Below are 22552 nucleotides of genomic sequence, written 5' to 3'. Positions count from 1 at the left end.
ACCTTTTACTTGGTTAGTTTATTTATTTATTTATTTATTCATTCATTCATTCATTCATTCATTCATTCATTCATTTATTTATTTATTTATTTATTTGAGCGACCAACAAGACATACACCATGAGGTTACAAGTATTATAACTTGCAGAGTTCTGGTATGTGACTGTTGTTGACTTAATTATTGGTTGCTACGACATGCGTAATGTTTACAGAAGTTTATATATATATACATATGTATACATATTTATCTTTTTAAATTATTTATTCTATTTTATTATATTATATTTATATATATGTATATACCGACTTTTTTTTTATATATATTATTTATATATTGTTTTAATTTTAATTTTATCTGTGATAAGGATTTTGATGAAACTTTATAATTATATGCATCGGAATAAAACATAGTAACATGTAATGGTAAACGGCGTGCTTAACCGTAGATCACCGAGGTCATCAAAATAAATTAGAATGCATACATATATATGTATATGTGTACATAGAGATTTCGGAGAGGTTAAAGAGTAATCGTCTATCGTGGTATGGGCCTGTAATGCGTAGGAATGAAGATCATATCTTAAGGATGGTGTTACATATGAATGTGGATGGTTATAAGGGTAGAGGAAGACCGAAAAAGAGATGGATAGACTGTATGAAAGATAATATGGTAAGAAAGGAAGTAAATAACGGGATGACTGCGAACAGGGATGAATGGAAGAGAAAAACATATTACGCCGACCACAAATAAATGGGATAAGGAAGAAGCAGATGACATAGAATACCAGCGTCTTGGTTCTTCGTCACGGTATACGCTGAGCTTTACCTTTTCGATACCACACATTAATGCTTCAATTGTATTTGATAATATTTTTTTATTATTCCTTACGTCATCATCATCATCATCATCGCAGCCCGGAAGACGTCCACTGCTGGACATAGCCCTCCCCCAAAGATCTCCACGACGATCGGTCCTGCGCTGCTCGCATCCAATGCCTTCCAGCGATCTTGACCAGATCGTCGGTCCACCTTGCTGGAGGCCTTCCCACTCTGCGTCTTCCGGTCCGTGGTCGCTACTCGAGGACTTTACTGCCCCAACGGCCATCTGTCCTACGAGCTATGTGCCCTGCCCATTGCCACTTCAAAGTCGCAATTCTTCGGGCTATGTCGGTCACTCTGGTTCCTTACGTATGTCACATAAATTCATTTACTTTTTTTATTTATGTAGAGACATATATAAATAAGAAGCAGATGACGATGATATATATTACATAATATATATAGCTAAAATACAATTAATATCATTACGCCGTCTGTTTGCTTAAATCTGAAAAACTACGCAACGGATTTTGAAGTATAATATGTACTTTGGAATACATAATATAACAATAACATATAGGATATAAAATTTAAGCGAGCGAAACCACGGCCACAGCTAGTATCATTATAAGTTCTTAAATTTTATATTAACTTCATTATATTTTATAAAGAATATAGTGTTAACTATCGTGTGACGCACCATTATTAAAAATGGTAAAGTCAATAATCATGTAACCTGAAACGGAACGTCAGAGGCCAGAGCTACAGAATCTATTGAAGAACCCAGAAACTTACAAACCCATTTTCGAGTACGTTATATCAACTTTTCAAGATTTGTAACTTCTGAAGACAATTATTAGAAAAAAATAAAATAAAAAAATATTACTGAAGACAATGGCTGTATGGGCTGAGTCCTTTTGCCTTTCTCTAAAAAGGGAATATACGAACCAAAAAAAAAAGTAATCTGTGTGACATTGACAAGTGGATGACGGATGATTGAACGTAGGCAGCGGGAGTTTTGGAGCGAAAAAGTTGGAGTGTTTATATTATTATAAAAACAAATAAGAGATAGGTAATTGTGAATATTGTAGGCATTGAGGTGTTTCTCTCCCTGACTAACCGGCATTATGCCTAAGTCGTCAGGATACTAATGATTTTAAAAATAGTTATAGAAAAGTTGCGATGTAACAGGCTGAGCTGGTATGGGCATGTTATGTCTTACCACCATGACTTATGGAAAGTGTATAATATGAATGTGGATGGATGTAAAGGGAGGGGACGCCCTAAGAAAAGATGGATGGATTGTGTGAAAGATGATGTGAATAAAATAAGAGTATCAGATATGACGACCGATAGAGAGCAGTGGAAGAGAATGACATACTGCGCCGACCACAAATAATGGGATAAAGGCAAGACAATGAATGAATTAATTAATTAATTAAAAAAAAAAGTTTGATGCATCTTTGAAATAATAATAAAGACAATGAATGAATGAATGAACGAATTACAAAAAAAGTTTGATGCATCTTTGAAATAATAATATATAATATTATGCACTAATTCATTTTTATATCAAATACAGTTCACAATAATATCCAAAGCCACTGGTAAAAGCTTTCATAAAAATATATAAACGTGGCCTCAATATGAAAAACAGAGTAATTAAATTTGCAAAGCACTTCCTTTCACGTGGTCAGCAGTGGGTTGGAGCTTTTAAGAGAAAGCTGTTTAATTTTGTTGAAAGCTTTAAAAATAGTTCGACATATTGTATTACTTATATATCTGAATGGAAGGAAAGCTTTTATCTTGACAATAATAGCAGGATATAATGTTATTTGTGTTCAATAAACTTGTGGCTCGTTGAATTAGAAAGCATTTTTTATTAAGATCTCATTAAGTATATTAAACTCAAGCCAATAGTTAGTAATATAATGTTTTGCTCGCGGCTTCGCTCGCGTTATTTTATCCCCTTAGGGGTGAAATTTATCCAAATCCTTTCTTAGGGGATGCCTACATCATAATAGCTTTATGCATGCAAAGTCTCAGTCCGACCGGTTTAAAATTGACAAAGTTTCATACAAACTTTCAACCCCTATTTTATCCCCTTGGAGGTAGAATTAATCAAAATCCTTTCTTAGCGGATGCCTACGTCATAATATCTACCTGCATGCCAAATTTCAGCCCGATCCGTCCAGTGGTTTGGGCTGTACCTTGATAGAACACTATGTCAGTCACCTTTCAGTTTTATATATTTAGATAAGTTATGAAATAAACACGAATATCTCTAATCTAACTGACAATGCTTGAATAGTTTCCTATTTAATCATTTCATAAAGATAATATATAGTCATATAAATTATTTCTTACACTAGTAATGTGCTTGATCGTCAAAAATGTAGATCCGCGGATACGGATATTAGGTGTCAAGATCCGCAGATACGGATACGGATACGGATCTTAACTTTCTTACAGAATCGGTGTCGGTGCACGCCATTTCGAGTTGAGACATGTTTCGACTTACATATATTGATCTATATTTTTTTAAGTTTGTCTAATTGTCATTGTGATTTTAATCTAACATTAACACTGTATATGTACTAGTTTACTTGATTAAATAAATCATTGAATTAGAATTTAAAATATTATGTAGCTCTTAGTTTTATTTTCTTAATAAAAAGTGATCTTATAAGTTTATATAATATATATCTAACTGATTAAATATTTTATTCTTTGCGATAGCATATGCTGGTGTTCACTCTATTCTCCCAAATTTGAAGTTTAATGACTGTGTATTATTATAAACATGTTCCAGTATTATTAAAAAAAAATACGAGCTTATTAAAAAAAATACGAGACTGAATGAAGATATTTTGAATTATGAATCTATTAAAATGCCTTGATTTAGCACCTCGAAATCATTTACAAACATATTTATAAACATAATTAAATCAGAACTGACGGTAGATTTGAATATAAAATAAATTACAGTACTAACACGAGAGGCGTGTTTGTGTTATAAATACTCATTAAATCATATATCAAACAATAACAATCCACTATGAAAACATATGCTGAAATTAACAAACAAATATTTTTGAATAATTTATAAGAACATCTACTTATTAAAAAGCTATCACGTTGATTTCGGAAAACAAATCAATATCTATATCAAAACAAATCAATATATATATATATATTATTGGTATTAAGATATCAAAAAATATTTGTAATGAATTTAATAGTTTTTTATTGCTTTCTAATCACCTATTTAAGGCAAAGAGTAAGGCGCACTAGCGACCCCAATTGCTTTAAATTGTTAGCTACTAAACCGGATCTATTTGAAATAATTGTGGACTGTCAGAAACTCGGCAATTATCCTTCGCCTTAAAGAATTTTATCTATAAATTTAAAATTAATAAGGCAAATAAAATAGATCCGTGAAAGATCGCCGAAAAGTAACGGATACAGACACGGATCTTACTTCTGCCTCGGATATCCACGGATACGGATATCCGGCACATCACTAATACCTACATACGGATACGGATATTTCTTCTGCCTCGGATATCCGCGGATACGGATATGGATATCCGGCACATCACTACACATACTGTCGCACTACGCAACCCTAAATTCTTCCATTAGACACACCCGCTAAAGTAGTCCCCCGGGACTGAGAGGCTTTCGTCGCCACTAATGTGACTCGACGGGTACATTCTAAAGTCACTAATGTCATACATAAAACAATACCAAGCCGTATGGCCAACGCGGTAGAAGCACAAATCATGTGCTTGTAGCTCTACAACAAGACAGTTGTTGTAGCTACAAGTAGAGCTGCAACAACTATATATATATATTCTACTGAGTCGGCAAACGTTGTTTTACCTTATATATTAAAATGGTTATTAAAAAATAGGGGTTAATGATAGAAGGGTGAAAATTTAGAGTTGTGTATATTTTTCAATGCTAAATCATAGTTAAATAGAAATAAAAATAATTGTCGAAAAATTGAAAAAAAAAATTTTTGGGTGATTAACCCTTAACATTTAGGGGTACAAAAATTATATTATATTTAATAATTATAATCCTATTCTCAGACCTATTGAATATAAAAAATCATCAAAGTCAGTGCGCCTTTCCGGAGATGTAAAAAGAAACCTGTTACACGAGAATCTTATATATTAGGCATAAGGCTCAGTTTAATTTTCCGTTTGAATCTCTGAAAAAGATAAAAGTTCATGTTTATTATTAATATTGAAAAAGTGGGTAGTTATAAATTCGTCGATAATTAACATAACCAAGTCTCGTACAAAAGGAATCTACACTCACATTTTTATAGCATTTCGAAAGTGTACCTCACTTTCGAAATGCTATAAAAATGTATATTATAAAATAGCTGTATCATGAACATATTGAGACTGGGAGGAGTGATCGCCTCGGGGCTCAATACTGCAGGGCTGTTTACGCAAAAAGATATATAGACACCATAGCTCCCAGCGTTCACTTACTGCAGGGATGGATGCGGAGATATGGACCAATTTTGGGATATCGCCCTAACTCTGCGTTTACGACGTAAACTCCTTTCCGATATTCTACAATATTTTCTAAAGAGCATATGAAATTGTCGAAGAAAATAACTAATTCCTTGATTAAATATTTCATTATTACGTAATCTTAATAAAATAGTACCTATATACATATAAATAAAATTGGAGTGTCTGTTTGTAATATTGAAATAACCGTTTTTTACTACATGCATATGATATATAAATACGGTAAATACACCAAATAAACATTTTTTACAATTTCTGTCTGTCTGTCTGATTGTTCCGGCTAATCTCTGAAATGACTGGACCGATTTTGACGGGACTTTTATTGGCAGGTAGCTGATGTACTAGGAGTAATTTAGTCTACATTTATTTTAGAAAGATAAATTTCACGCGGACGAAATCGCGGGTACAGCTAGTTAATAAATAATAATTATCCTTTTTCTATTATTATGGTTGTAAATAGTTATATTTGACCCAAAAAATTAGTGCTTGTTGGTAGTTTGTATTCACACGTTTCGACTTGTAAATGTAAACTTACAAGGATTATTTAAAAGAGCAACACACAAGTTTCTTGCTCGTTCTTCTTGTGATGAGACAGCTTTCCGAACGAGTGGTAGATAAAAATCAAATTGTTATGACTGTTCAAAAGTGTTTAAATTAAGTTTATTTGAATAAATGATTTTCTATTCTATTCGCTTTACTATTCGATGGTCGTGGGTTCGATTCCTCGCACGGTACAAACATTTGTATTCATAAGTATGATTGTTTGTATCAGTCTGGGTGTTTTCTATTTATATTATATTCTCTATGTATATTTTTTTATGGATTATAATCGAATGGTGCATCCGCTTGGGCTAACGGTTTACGCTGGCGCGGCACCAGTGGAGGGTGATAAGATGAACATGAGATCAGGTCAGTTAGCATATCGTGACAAATTCACTAAGAATTAATATATTCTTAATTTAACCAAACTAAAAGATAAATTTCTAAATAATATTAAAATAATATTTTAATACATTTAATTGAATCAATATAATGATGTAAACACATTAGAAAATCCTACAGCTGTACCTTCAAAGGCACAACTTACGCAATTAAAAAAGGAAATGTTTGTTATTAATTCCATAAAAAAAAGGTGCCTAAAGAAATAATTATCAGCGAGGAAATTACGGACTGTAATTATAAAAACCGCAGCAATAAAAACTGTTACAATACCAAGAAACCTACATAAAGCCACCGGAACAATTGCTGCCCTATTATCTGGAGGTGAAATAAGAAATACCCAACGTTTCTGCATTAAAACTGTTTCGTTGTTCTGAGCAGAATTAGGGTGAGCGTCAGGGTTGAACTTTACTAAATATCTATACATATAAATAAAATTGGAGTGTCTGTTTGTAATATTGAAATAACCCTTTTTTACTACTTGCATGTGAATATAAATACGGTACATATACCAAAATAACATTTGTTACAATTTTTGTCTGTCTGTTTGTTCCGGCTAATCTTTGTAATGGCTGGATGGGATTTGTTTTGGCAGGTAGCTGATGTAATAACGTAGGTTACATTTATTTTAGAAAATAAGGTTAAGTTACACGCGGACGAATTCACGGAAACAGCTAGTCCTCAATAACACACGAGCTGTATTCGCGACTACGTCCGTGTGGAATTTTACTTTATTTATCTAGTTTCAGTGAACGTGAAAAGTTCTTCAGTGAAAATGATTAATAATATCACGCAAAATATCTACCTCTAGCCGTTCCGAAACCAAGCCATAACGCAGCGAAATAGTTTAATATGTAAGAATAAAATGTGTTTATGAGACAATGTTTGGGAAACTACTCTGCTACCAAAATGTTAGGAAAGCGTCAGTCATTTACCTGTATGGTTCTGCGGATTTCTTGGGCTTCAGGGTCTCGAAGGTATCTTCGCTAGCTTTCCAGCTTCACAGTAGGTTAACACAGTTCTAATTTATTTCAATTCACAACACAATGCGCGCGCGCGTCAAGGCCGCCGTACAGTCGGTTCAGTACTAGATAAGGGAGGGGAAGGAAAGACGCGGGAACAGAAAACTAACGGACTCTAATATAATAATCTGTGCTTACGATGGTATAGGGTAGATTTTGAACAGACAAGAAAACTTTGAGTTGGCAACCCTAGTGATCGCCCCAGTATTTCTTCATTCGGTAGATGCAAATTTACCGACGTCCTGCCGAGTAATGACGCCAATTCGACTGAATATATTACGAGTAAATCAAGAATTATTCCCTCATAGATTTCGGGAATATTCCCGTTGCTTCAGCTTAATCAAATAATACCAAAATAAATATACGCGTTTCAAAGCGTTCCATAATTTAGTGATTTTTCGGTGATGTGTTTGCTTTCCAACAGTAATAGGTAATCTATTTATATTTTGATTAATAAAAACTAAAAACTGTTTTATATACTGTACCTATATTTTGTGATATTCTTTCTATAGAACAAAATATGTTCAATAGATTCTTTGATTTGATTAACTAAAATGTGTTCATTATACTTGAGCGGTATATATAGAAACTAATTTCAAACAATTCAGCTAGGTAGGTCCAATTTCGAGAACTCTTTCTCGTCAATCGCGTTCGGGAAGCTACAATATATCTTTTCGTCCAGATAACCGCAGTGTCTCAAGACGAAGGTTTACGACCAATGTGTGTTGCCAGTGATGACTTACAGCACAGAGACGTGGTCGCTAACTATGGGCCCCATGAACAAGCTCAGAGGGCGATGAAGAGGGCTATGCTCGGAGTTTATCTGCGTGATCGAATCAGAAATGCGGAGATCCGCAGAAGAACCAGAGTGACCGACATAGCCCGAAGAATTGCAAAACTGAAGTGGCAATGGGCAGAGCACATAGCTCATAGGACAGATGACCAGTGGCGACCGCGGACCAGAAGACGCAGTGTGGGAAGGCCTCCAGCAAGGTGGATTGACGATCTGGTCAAGATCGCTGAAAGGCATTGGATGCGAGGAGCGCAGGACCGATCGTCGTGGAGATCTTTGAGGGAGGCCTATGTCCAGCAGTGGACGTCTTCGGCTGCGATGATGATGATGATGATGATGATATTTTAGTCATATTTTTTCTGTAGAACGAAAAATGTAGAATTAAACATGTTTATTAATGTAACAAAAATATGTTTATTATTGTTTATTAGACGCTCAATGTTTTGAAACTCATTTCATAAACACGAAAAAAATAAATATTACAATGACTAAACTGAAAAAATATTATATATTTTATAAATTACTATATTACTGAGTAGCCTATAATATTATTGTAAGATGATTCAGCTTTTTTCTATAATTATTACATTAACATTCAAACTTATAATTTAAAAGAATTATGGATTGGGTGAATTTCGAACAATGAGCGACTAGAGTATGAATAAAAGTTTTTCTTTCTTTTTTCCTTGTTTCTAATAAAAAAGAGACACCTACAATCATCGCACAAATGTGAAACTAAAGCGGTTGGATAGTCATTTTTTTTTTATATAATGATGGAATAATACACCCGCCTGTGCTAACGGTTTACATGGCCGAGCCGTCAGTTCATTCGTTCATAATTTAATAGCTACGCTCTTGTCGGTGGAGCTCTTCCCACTACAGGCCTCAGTGGAGGATGATAAATTGAATATTAGTCAGTTAGCCCATCTTGGCAAACGGCAATATACCACGATGGTTTCCAGAGAAAACCGCGTGGAAGTCACCCTGACGTAATACATTGCTAGTAATTGGGGTTATTCAAATTCAAAATATCTTTATTCATGTAGGTCTATTACAGACTTTTATGATATGTCAAATCTACCGTCAGTTCGGAATGATTTCGATATGAGAAGAACTGACAGGAAACTCAGCTCGTATTTTTTTAAATAATACTGGAACATGTTTATAATAATACACAGTCATTAAAGTTCAAATTTGGGAGAATAGAGTGAACACCAGTTCGAAATGATTTCGATATGAGAAGAACTGACAAGATTGAAAACTCAGCTCGTATTTTTTTCAAATAAATGTTGAGATAATAATTAATATATCTCACGACAATTCACACAGCGCCATCTAGATTGAAAACTCAGACAACTCATGGATATTTTTTTTTCGTAAATAAATACATATTATACATAGAAAACACCCAGACCGATACAAACAATCAAAAAAAAATGTTTATTTCATATTCAATTGGATTTAGTTATTGGATAGTAGTTAATAAAAATAACATTTGTTCACAGTTGTATGGCAAGAGTGGCGAGTCCGCGTTACGTCCACACAAGCTGAGGCCGGCGGGCCAGCTCTACTTACGTGCGTGGTGCCGGCAGCGCTGCGGGAGCACGCATCCGTCGCAGCCTGGTACAGAAACGATGCTGTACTGCCCGCTGCAGACCATCTATGTAAGTCGATATTGATATGTAATAACTTTACAATTGACAGAGTGGTCTAATGGGAGAGCATCGTAGTCTAGTTGGAGAGCGTCTTGGGCTAGCGAGAGAGCGTCATGTCTAATAGGAGAGCGTTATGATTTAGTGGAAGAGCGTCACGGTGTAATGGGAGAGTATCGTTATAGCTTTCTACTGTGACTTATAAATACCAAAGATCAAGAGTTTCAATCTGGCCAAGACCAAATAAACTACAGTTGTTAATTGACACATAAACAGATCAAATTAACATGGTGCTGTTTTGAATTTTGCGCATTTTCAAAATATAATCTGGGAAATATGAAACTTATTATATTTATATTTCTTCTGACTTCAATTGTTTAGCTGATACTAATATAACTACCCCATGGAACTCCATGGGGTAGTTATATTCTCATGATATTTGTAATTTGAACTTGAATTTATTTTCTTTAACAGCGGGCTCCACGCTACTCGTTGGTGATGGATGGAAACTGATAGTGCGGTCAGTAGGCATCGAGGACTCAAACGCACAGTACTCGTGTTCGGTTCTGGACTCGTTAACTGGCGAGCGGCGGCAGAGCGCGCCAGTCAGCATCGACGCTTCCCGTGAGTATAAATAACATTGTCTTTAGCTGTTTTTCAAGTTCTGGATAGCTGTGTAAGTGTGTAAGTCCTAGTTATATTAGGAGGAGTAGGTAATGATAAGGTATCATGCCTTCGTAGGGCACGGCGGAACAGGATAGAAATGCCTAAAGAGATTTTTTTTTATAACACATGGGACAAACGAGCATTCGGCTCACCTGATGGTAAGTGATTATCGCCGCCCATAAGCACCCGCAACACCAGGGGAATTGCAAGTACTTTGTTGGCCTTTTAAAAAGGAATAAGCTCTTTTCTTGAATATTTCAATATCGTATCGGTTCGGAAATATCATTGCTGGAAGGTGATTCCACAATGAGGTTGTGCGTGGCAAAAAGTTTCTATAAAACTGCACTGTGGAGGACCGCCATTCACCCAGATCCAGATGATTAGGATGGTAGTTTAGTTTCTGGCGGGTGGTACGGTGATGAAACTCAGCAGCTGGTATTAATCCGATCAATTCCTAAGAACACTCCCCATGATATATGCGAGATGCAATATCTCGCCGCAAAGCCAATAGATCGATTCGATTGGAAGAAGCATTCCTGGTGGTCATGACCACTCAGTCTTGAGGAATTGACAAAGAAGATTAACTTCCTGACATTTTCAGCTATGAGCGTGGCGTCAGCTCCTCGCTCCATCACGCATGGCCAGTGGGAGGCAAGCGTGAGACGTGGTGGTGACGTCGCACTGCCTTGCTTGGTGCACGCCAGTCCGCCAGCGTCTATCACGTGAGTACATAATTATAGGACTAATAACTGTAACAAACATTTCATTAACATAAAAAAAATTGTAAATACTGAAACTGGTCACATCATAGTTTAATTTCAGCCATGATGTGACCAGTTTTGAGTCAATATATAAAAGTGAGTCCGCAAATACGTGAATAAATTTCTTTCTGAATATTAATTCAAAAAAGAAATTTTGATTTATATTGACGGGAAAGGGATGAAATTTAAACCTTTCATCCCTTCTTCAAAAGGGTCTAAAAACGCCTCTTTTCAAAAATAACTCGATAATAGTAAGAAATATGAAAAAATATTTTAAAAAAAGTTGCGGAGAAAAAAATCTGCATAAAATAGGTCTTTATAGTTTTTCATTATCTGCCACAAAATTTAACATGTTTTAACATTTTTTCATATTCCTTACCGTTATCAAATTGTTTTGAAAAGAGGCATTTTCTACATTTTTTTTTTACTTTTACATCCTTAACATGTATATATATATATCATCATCATCATCATCATCTCAGCCCGGAAGACGTCCATAGCTGAACAAAGGCCTCTCCCAAAGATCTCCACGACGATCGGTCCTGCGCTGCTCGCATCCAATGCCTTCCAGCGATCTAGACCAGTCTACCTCGCTGGAGGCCTTTCCACGCTACGCCTTTCGTTCCGCGGTCGCCACTCGAGGACTTTACTGCCCCAACGGCTATTTGTCGTACGAGCTATGTGCCTTGGCCATTGCCACTTCAGTTGTGCAATTCTTCGGGCTATGTCGGTCACTCTGGTTCTTATGCGGATCTCGGAGTTTCTCTGCGTGATCAAATCAGAAATAACTGATTCGATCACGCAGAGAAACTCTGAGCATAGCCCTCTCTATTGCCCTCTGAGTGACTCTAAGCTTATTCATGAGGCCCACAGTTAGCAACCATGACTCTGTGCCGTAAGTTTATTTATATAACTTCCTTTATAATATTTGAAATGAATAAATATATGTAATCGTTCGATGATTTCCATGCTCCATGGTATACAAATAAATGGCATTATTGAAATAATACGATGGAAAGCAGAACAAACAAACATTGTATAAGTAGTAAGCTTATAATAATAGAAAAACTCAGTTATGCTTGTGATTTTCCCTCTATTTATTGGTTACTTATACTTTCCCGGAACTTTTATATCGGGGTAAAGAACGAGTTGTATTTATTCGCCTAATTTGAGTATATTATATGACTTTTATTGTTACACTAATAACGCGCTACGTTTTAACATGTTAATGTTAACTTCTTTTTGCTGAATAAATATATATTATTATTATAAAAAATAGATAAGTGAAAGAGAGAGGTACATACGTTCCCAGTCGACTTTCTACTCCTTTCTAAAGCCTCCCTCTGGTAAACTATTGCTGAGTATCTACTACATAAGAGTTCATTAGGTTGCTTTGCCGCTGGTAGCCTGGTAACGCCTCCCCCGGGACACGTTGGGTCAGCCGATGCTGTACATTTGCGCATTACACCACATCCCGCAGATGTACGAGAATATAGAGTTATTTATTATGATTAGTGGTCATTTTTATAAATAATTATTTATTTATTTAAACTTTAAGGCACAAATTTTAAAGTACATATGGCGGACTTATCACCTTGCGGTGTTATCTACCAGGCAACCATAGGTGGTGCAGAGAATAATTGTTGGTGATGAAAATATAAATATATTGAATGACTAGCTTTTGCCCGCGGTTTTGCTCGCGTTAATTTATCCCCTTAGAAGTGGAATTTATCAAAATGCTTTCTTAGGAGATGCCTAAGTCATAGTAGCTTTATGCATGCAAAGTCTCAGCCCGATTGGTTTAAAATTGACAAAGTTTCATACAAACTTTCGTACCCTATTTTATCCCCTTGGGGGTAGAATTAATCAAAATCATTTCTTAGCAGATGTCTACGTCATAATATCTACCGGCATGCCATATTTCACCCCGATCCGTCCAGTGGTTTGGGCTGTGCGTTGATAAATCACTATGTCAGTAACCTTTGAGTTATATATATATATATAGATTTATTAGGTGTCCGTTCTTAGAGTCTAAACTATCTGAGTGCCAAATTTCTTTTAAATGGGTTCAATAGTTTTGATGTGAAAGCGAGACAGACAGACAGTTACTTTCGAATTTATAATATTATTAATAAATAATAATAATAAAGACATTTATTCAGCATTACAGTATTCTTAGATGCTATCTATCTTATATACTATACAACTTAAAAGCTAAAACATACTAGTAACACTGAACGTGACTCCCACTCAGCATTTATACTGCAGTATTCATATACCACAGCGCTGATTTTCAGTGGGGCCACCATACACGAGAGAGCGTACGTAAAGATAACTAAAGAAAATCATCATCATCATCATCATCATCGCAACCCGGAAGACGTCCACTGCTGGACATAGGCCTCCCCCAAAGATCTCCACGACGATCGGTCCTGCGCTGCTCGCATCCAATGCCTTCCAGCGATCTTGACCAGATCGTCGGTCCACCTTGCTACAGAAAATAAAAAGAAAAAGAACTAAATTTAATTAATGTATGTAGTAAACTTTGTATATTATTTAAGTAGGTATATTGTTATGTAATGATATATATATATTAGAATAATATTTAAATATATAACGTACATAAATGAAGGAAGGAATTAGGATTTCTTTCCCTCTCTATATAAACCATTTTCATTGCTGCTAAATGCTGATAAATAAGGGGAGAGAGTGAAAAGACTGTTAGTAATGTGGACCAATAACCCTATTTCTACCAATATACCATATCAAATTGACCTCCTGAAATGATTGCCACCTTCGTGTGTAAAGAAAAATCCGTCAAACTTAGTATTTCTTATTTACAATATTATCTGATTACACTAATAATGAGTGCTTAGCGATTTCTATATTGATTATCGCATGCCTCTTACTTTGTTATACTATAATTATTTATATAAAAAAACATCTATTAAAAAGAGCAACACACAAGTTTCTTGCTCATTCTTCTTGTGATGAATCTGCATTCCTAATGAGTGGTAGAATCAAAATATGACTATTCAAAAGTGCTTGTAATGAGTTTATTTGAATAAAGATTATTTCTATTTCTATTTCTATTTCAAGTGGCTCCACTGAAAATCAGCGCTGTAGTGACATGCTGCGGCACCAGCTGAGTGGAAGCCTTTTCAGCATAGACGATTATAAGTATTTAAGTTTTCTTTTCTACTCTGTACTCTTTTTTATGCTGAATAAATGATTATTACTATTAATATTGCACAAGTCAATATTGAGATATTTTTGGCAAGATAACTTTGAAGTTACTGAAACTTTAAAACTTAAGCTTTAAAAGTTTGTTTAAGTTTTAAAGTTACAGTAACTTCGAATATGCACCGAGTTACTTCAAGATACGCTTGTTCCATCGGTACATCTTTGACAGCAACGATTTTCGAAACTAGCAATACTGCGTCTCACTTCATACTACTTACTTGTACAATAATGGATGATAATGGAATGGTGCAACCGCCTTTTTTATTTCTTTATTTTTTTGGGATATCCGTTATGGAGACCCTCTCCAGGAGTAACGAGCGAGTACTGTCGAACTCCTACCGGCTAAAACCCCAGTGGTACACCGCCTGCGCTAACGGTATACACTGGTGGGACATCAGTTGAGAATGTTATGATATGAGGTCAGGTCAGTTAGCACATCGTGGTGAGATTACTTGGTTTCCAGAGGGAACCGTGTGGAGATCGACCTGAGGACATATATTGTAAGTCCCATTACTAACAAAGTTCTTCCCACAATATATGTATTTTCAATATTCAAAATCATTGATTCTTGTAGAACATTTTAGCCGCTTATCAACATCAAGTTTTTACATTATATTTTTTTTCCTATAGTCCAGTACAGTATGTAGATACAATTGAGAAGAACTGGCAAGAAACTCAATTGAATTACTTTTTTTTTAAAAGCCAGTTTATTTGCAATGTATAGGTATTTATATAGGTGTCTATGTCTAACATTAAATGAAAATCCCGTGCATGAACAACTATTGCCATGCACGCTCGTCATTCAAGTAATCGTGTAGTGAATAATAGGCTATTGCTATTATATTGGTATATAAAAAAAAGGCATTAATATCAGTTGAAAAAAAGTATTTATGTAAGTAGTTATTCAGTGAGTTATGAGTAGTTATGAGTCAGTACTCATAACACTCACTCACTCACTCATGGGACTAGATGGCGCTGTGTACATTGTTCAGGAATATATATATATATATATATATTAATATAAGTTTGAACATTATTATGGTTCGGATGTTACAGACTATATTTGTGTGCATAATTTTTTTTATTTATTAAGAAATAATTTTCTTTGTTTAATTCTACGTGAAAATACATTTCTAAAAATATCAGCGTTCTGTCAATAAGCCATTATCCATTGTTATTTCCCATATGTCCAGGTATATATATATATATATATATTATTTAAGACACTAGTTTCACCTACTATTTGAGGTATAAATATATTCAGCACCATTTCGGCTAAACCTCGTAAAATGATGCACGTACTTAGCATCCGACTCTACCTACTCTGTACACTTAAGGCTGCATGTTCCTGACTTCTCTCCATAGAAAACGTAACATATGAAAATTTTCTATAATAACTAATTAAACTACATTCAATTTTATCTATCAATGTCACACAGTTTTCTATATATCTAACCCGATGGCTCTTTTGCTTAAATTGAATTACTACAAATAAATCTGACTGAATGAATGAATGAATTTTGAATTTAATTTTAAAAAGATGACGTTTCACACTATTCAACATTAATAATAATAATCTCAAGACAATTCACACAGCGCCATCTAGACCCAAGTGAAGCTAGCTAAAGCTTGTGTTATGAATACTACAATAGATAACTGATACATATACATAGATTTTTTTTTGTAAATACATTTATATTATACATAGAAAACACCCAGACCGATACAAACAATCATACTCGTGAATACAAATGTTTGTGCCGTGCGAGGAAACGAACCCGCGACCACCGGTCGTAAAGCGGTGTGCTAGAAAAAGTTTCTTTGAACAACTTTGTTTTAGTATTACACATAACTGAAAAACTCTACATATTTTCGCATCATCATCATCATTAGCTCATTTGTATAAGCAATCCAAGACAGTATGGAATATTAAAAGAAAATTAAGGCAGTGCATTTTTAATGAATTTTCAGAACAATGAAAAAATAGCATCTTTTACTTGGAATAATAGATTAAGCCGAGTAAAGCAGAATGTAGAAATTTACGCCCAAATTACGATTGGAAATTGTTGCATTATAATAATTAAAATAAAATTGTTTGGACATTGGATCCATAATGAATGTTTAGTATATAAAAAATATTAATTTAATAGAATAATAATAATAATCTCAGGACAATTCACACAGCGCCATCTAGACCCAAGTTAAGCTAGCTAAAGCTTGTGTTATGGGTACTAGACAACTGATACAAGTACATAGATATATTTTTTTCGTAACATATTTATTATACATAGAAAACACCCAGACCGATACAAACAATCATACTCATGAATACAAATGTTTGTGCCGTGCGAGGAATCGAACCCGCGACCATCGGACATAAAGCGGTATGCTAGACCGCTAGACCACCGAGGTCGTCAAAGTTAAGAGGCCTATTACAAAACGATGCCGCTCAACTTTAGGTTTAATCGCATGGATTTACGCACACATACAGTAATACACGCACACAGACGCAAATAACCGTGTAGCTCAATCGGTGTGGATTTAGTATGAACCATTTTGATCCTTGTAATATTTTAATTAATAATGTGATATGTTTCTACTTAACTGAGACTACTTATTGGATTTTTTTAAATAACGTGATTTATCTTAATTATCAAAGTGCTAATAATGACCATATTTTTTTATTATATTATTCCTAGAGGGTTGATGTCAGGATGCTGGCCGATTGTACAACTAAAAGCCAAAACCTTAAGTAATATGAGTAACAAATAATTGGGATAAGGACAGGAAGATGAAATTACTATAACATAAATTTACTAATTAATTCTTCTTACATATTAATTCAGTTTATTTATTAATAGATACAATATAATTTATTATAAGAGTCGGATACATTATTGCCATATTCACTTGTTCTAAATATTATACTTAGCAAATAATTATTTTATTTATATATAATAGTTGTGTTTTCAAGGCTTTGTTTTGATTTAAAGGTCCCATCCTTATATGTATATTAGGTGTGTCCGCGACTTCGTCAGCGTGGTATAATGAAATTGACCAAATAAAGGAAATATATTTAGATTATAACCTAAAAAAGTTTCTTTGTTTCAATTAAACAATGACGATACTTTTATACAACCTTTCATCTCCGCTTTTAATCCCTTACAATACTTTTTTCGCACTATAAAGTAGTCTATGACCTTTCTCAGGGTATACTATCTGTGTATATGTATATCTATCTATATAGACTACCTGTGTATATATATGGTAGTGAATTTACAAGGTATAGGGGAATAACACCCGAGTTTCCAGGAATGGCAACGCATGAGGGAAACAATGTGCTGATATGAACATGGCAGGTACTGCTCATGTATATAGGCGACGGTTACCCCTTTCCATCAGGAGAGCCGTCAGCTTGTTTGCCATTCTAAGTTGTAAAAAAAAAGCTTCAACTGCTATCATTGCTGTTCCTGCATCATTGACGTCGCTTCATATTGGCTGATATTGCAGCTTCTCGTTCTTGGTTGGCCGATTCTTGATTCTTGATAAATAATTAATTGTTAATGTCAAACCTTTTTATAAATTATTATAAGACGCCTCATTGATTATATGTAATGAAATCACCATGAGCTATAGAAATTTTGCACAAAACCTTAAAAGACCTTAGAAACACCTCTGCTCTCATTGGCGGGATTACTTTTATACTTTTGCTGGAGATTTCTGAAAGACTCTCTGTGTCATTAACATCGTCTCCCTTATGGACTTTAATTGAAAGTTTAAAACTACTGACAAATTTGAGAGCTCATTTTTATGGAAGCACAGATAGTGATTTCCCACACTAAATGCTCAAACTTGAGGAAGGAATTTCTCAAAAGCATGATCCAGTCATGAAATTTAAGCCCGCCGAACATGTGCAATGGCGTCCCATTGGATATATTGCTTACTAAAGAATTGAAAGACAATTTAATTGTAGACCATTATAACCGGTACGTTAGCTGGGCAACCAGCTTATATACCAAGAATACCGATGATTCCAACTGATCTGCCAATACCATTTTAACGGCTTCAATTTCCGGTTAAAATATCATCTACACATGTAATAGATCTATGTATGTTTTGATCTTAAAAAACTACGCAGATTTTGATTCGTTGTTATTTAATAGACAGAATAGATAGACTCAAGAGGAAGGTTTATATATAACGTCCCAATACTGTACACGGATCTTTAAACGCGCGATAACCTATATATCCCATATTCACGCGGGCGAAGCCGCGAGCTAAAAGCTAGTCTCTAAATAAAAACATTTATAATGTTGTTGACTTTTCACCCAAACACGCATAATTATTTGACATAACTGTACAGTAATGAAAGTCCAACGAGTATAATAACAGAATAGCTGCAATTTAGAAATATCTGTATTGTGTAAAATAAAATAAAATTGGATAAAATATCTCTAAACATTAAGGAATATAATTTATATATAATTTGGTAATTTATTTACAATCCACATTGCATACTAGATGATATACACTATATAACACAAGACAAATGTACGTAAAAATAATAATGGTATTTTTATAAACAATAACCCTATTTTAATTTAGAAAAAAACTACAAAATAAACATAGAGTAAAATTGGTTTACATTTTCTTACATTTTTCTCTCAGATAAGCGTTATTTTTAAAAATACTAAAATGTTATCTTTTTTAATTTTAACAATTAATTGCCATTAGTGTGACGAAATACCATGCTCTTGTGCTTTTCATAGTCCAGCAGGGTAGGTAGGTTTTATTTGTAGCATAACTGTACTTTTGTCGTGGCATGCTATAATAAATATTATATATCTATATACATATATATATTTAACAACAACTTTAAATTAATATTCGTAGAAATAAGTATATATTAGCAAAATTAATTAAATATTACTTAAATTATCAAAATTGTTTAGTCGCTCTATACTAATGTTCACTGACGAATGTCTTATCGTAGCGGTGTTGTAAAAAATAGCATAGGTCCTACCTCGACGAGCGCTAGCGCAGCACTGAGTTTTAGAATTTACTTTTGGCGCAACGGAATTTATACAACTTTAAATTATTATTATTGTTTATTTTTTTCTTAGAAACTTATATATTTTTTTTATATTTCTAATTTACAAGTATATTAACTTTATTATTATGTTTTTTTTATGCAAAAATTTCGTTGTATTTATGAGAAAATTAGAAATGATTATGGCAAAGTTTTGTTGAAATTTCGGGTTTAATTATGATCAATTTTTTAGATATTTAAGTTGAAAATGAAAAAAAGGACGATGCTGTCTCAATTTATAAAGTAATTATCAAGTTTTAGTAAAGATATCATATAAATTTATGTTTGTTTATTAATGAACGACGACCCCAAACTTCTGTCATTTAGCGTTTTTGAATAAACTATTTTAGAAATTATGAAAACTAACAAAGAGAAAATTAACATTTCAAAGATGTAGTTTTTAAGATTAGATATCTATCTATATAATTCAGGAATCAAAACGTATATCCGACTCTTAATTTCTTAGAACCAGAACCCCAAAGACACTGCTTTTAGGCCAAAAATTGTGAAAGGCCTCTTAATTTAATAGTTATAATAATAATAGAGTTAGCCACAAAAAATTACGCCAAAAATATCGCTTGAACATAGTTGGGTGATGCGAGACGCAAGATTTCTATAGAATAGAAAATCATTTATTCAAATATACCTTATTTAAGCACTTTTGAATAGTCAACATTTTTTTTTTTCAATCTACCGCTAATTCGGAAACCTGTCTCACCACAAGAAGAATAAGCAAGAAACTTGTGTGTCCTTCTAAATAGAGACAGAACGAAGACTGAAGTATACCTACATAGTAAGTTTATTGCATGGACACACTCCCCTTAAGTTCACTCGCGCCAACCATAGGGCGGGTCGTAAACGTTTAGCAATAAAACGTGGTAATTACGTTATACGCTGTCTATTAGTCAGTTAATAGGCTCTTTGAAAAACCTTACTTTAGTGCACCATTAGCGATGCTTATAACTGTAATGTCGCTGTAATTTTAATGTGGAAACGTACAGTAAATTTTTAATACACCCTTCATCAACGTTAACATTTCTACTATTCCTTGTCTATGGACTTGCCATAAAGAGAGGTCTTTCATTTATATTATAGTAGCTATTAGCTTTGCCCGCGTATCCGCATGAAATTTATCATCACACGTACTTCACTTTTATTATTATATTTTAGAGATGTGTCAACTAGTTAACTCGAGTTGCGCATAATTCGAGTTAACTCGAGTTGAATCCTGCCAACTCGAGTTGGATGAATTCAACCGGTAAATAATAGAATCAAGTGAAAGAGCGAGAGCATGATCCTGTCATCGAACTGACAATGACATGAAATTTTCCGATCATTTCATATTATACAATTTTCACTCGTCACAAATATTTCAATATTGATTTGAGGTTGTTATCATTTTTTTTCGCATATTCGTCCGATTATGTTACCAATAAAATGATTATGCATTCCTTCCGCGGCTTTAAAGTGCTATTTCTACTCGCTCCCTAAAGTTCGGTGAAGCTTTAAGGCTAGGTACGCCCAAAAACATTAGAATTGTTCGAAAAAATAAACTTTTTATTCCAGATAACACGAGTCAACTCGAGTTACCTGAATTTTAACTCGAGTTAACTCGAGTCATGATTATTACGAGTTAGCACATCTCTATTATATTTCGTCCAATTTGCATATTATCTTATTGAATTAAAGCCTATATGTTATTCTCATGTATAAGCTATTGTCTTCACAAACACATCGTAGTTTCAAATGAAACCCAAATTCACTTTAAATAATTATGTTCAACAATTTCTGAGGAAGTTCATCATCATCATCGCAGCCCGGAAGACGTCCACTGCTGGACATAGGCCTCCCCCAAAGATCTCCACGATGATCGGTCCTGCGCTGCTCGCATCCAATGCCTTCCAGCGATCTTGACCAGATCGTCGGTCCACCTTGTTGGAGGCCTTCCCACGCTGCGTCTTCCGGTCCGTGGTCGCCACTCGAGGACTTTACTGCCCCAACGGCCATGTCCTACGAGCTATGTGCCCTGCCCATTGCCACTTCAAAGTCGCAATTCTTCGGGCTATGTCGGTCACTCTGGTTCTTCTGCGGATCTCCTCATTTCTGATTCTATCACGCAGAGTAACTCCGAGCATAGCCCTCTCCATTGCCCTCTGAGTGACTCTGAGCTTGTTGATGAGGCCCATAGTTAGCGACCACGTCTGAGGAAGTTAAATGAGTGAATACAAAATAAAGTAGGTACCTACATCGAAAAAAATCGAATACGCCTATGAATATTTAAATAGCAACTTTTTGAAGTCAATAATAGATTGTGTACAATAGTCTTGAAGGTGTGCCGGAACAGCTATATTGCTGTAATGTTTCATCACAATCCGTTCTGTAGTTTTTGCGAGAAAGAGTAACAAACATCCATTTAAGAATCATCTAAGTTCTCATTATCTATCCCTATAGCTCATTTTTTCCTATTTAACTTTGAAATCCTCCAATATGTTGTATGTATGTATGTATATTTATTTATATATATAAATATATGTATGTCTATTAATGCGTTTAATAATTATAGTGTCTTGAGTGTGCCATCTACCTCTTCTATGCTTCTGCACTCCTATTGCTTGTTAGCAGGTTGTCTGTAAGAAATTGTTCATAGCAATAAGACCGCTATTTGTTCCTGATTTTCTATTTATTGTTTTTTTTTATTGTATTTCTTCTATGTGTACAATAAAGAGTTTATTATTATGATTATTTGTGTTTCGCTTTCTCAGTCTTTTTGCTGAGGTTTTACGCTTTGTGGCTTATACTACACTTACGGGCCTAAACCAAATAAGTGCAGTGTGTATATGTGTACATGCGTGTATGTATGTATCTGTGCATGTATGCGCGTGTGCGCGTGTATGTGTATATATATTGTGAACCTTTTAATTTAGGTGATAGGTGTTTTGTCATTTTCGTCTATTTCCAGATATTTTCGTACAATTCTACAGGTATTCAAAATGGCGGCCTTTCGAAGGGTGGTGTA

At 34.5% G+C, this 22552-nt stretch overlaps 1 protein-coding gene across 1 annotated transcript in view; it reads left to right on the top strand.

Annotated features, from left to right (window-relative positions):
* The window catches only part of LOC131842436 (cell adhesion molecule Dscam2-like), a 253192-nt gene that overhangs the window by 124114 nt on the left and 106526 nt on the right, over nt 1-22552 (top strand). Inside the window, exons 5-7 of the mRNA XM_059190968.1 lie at nt 9631-9789; nt 10252-10401; nt 11045-11165. Coding sequence (XP_059046951.1) covers nt 9631-9789; nt 10252-10401; nt 11045-11165 — 430 coding nt within the window. The remainder of the gene's footprint in view (nt 1-9630; nt 9790-10251; nt 10402-11044; nt 11166-22552) is intronic.

The sequence above is a fragment of the Achroia grisella genome, unplaced genomic scaffold (genome assembly GCF_030625045.1).
Source record: "Achroia grisella isolate CSIRO2021 unplaced genomic scaffold, CSIRO_AGI_Agris_v1 utg2183, whole genome shotgun sequence".
NCBI classification, from domain to species: domain Eukaryota; kingdom Metazoa; phylum Arthropoda; class Insecta; order Lepidoptera; family Pyralidae; genus Achroia; species Achroia grisella.
Note: the sequence above shows the minus strand (reverse complement) of the source record. Positions and strands in the feature narration are given on the sequence as shown.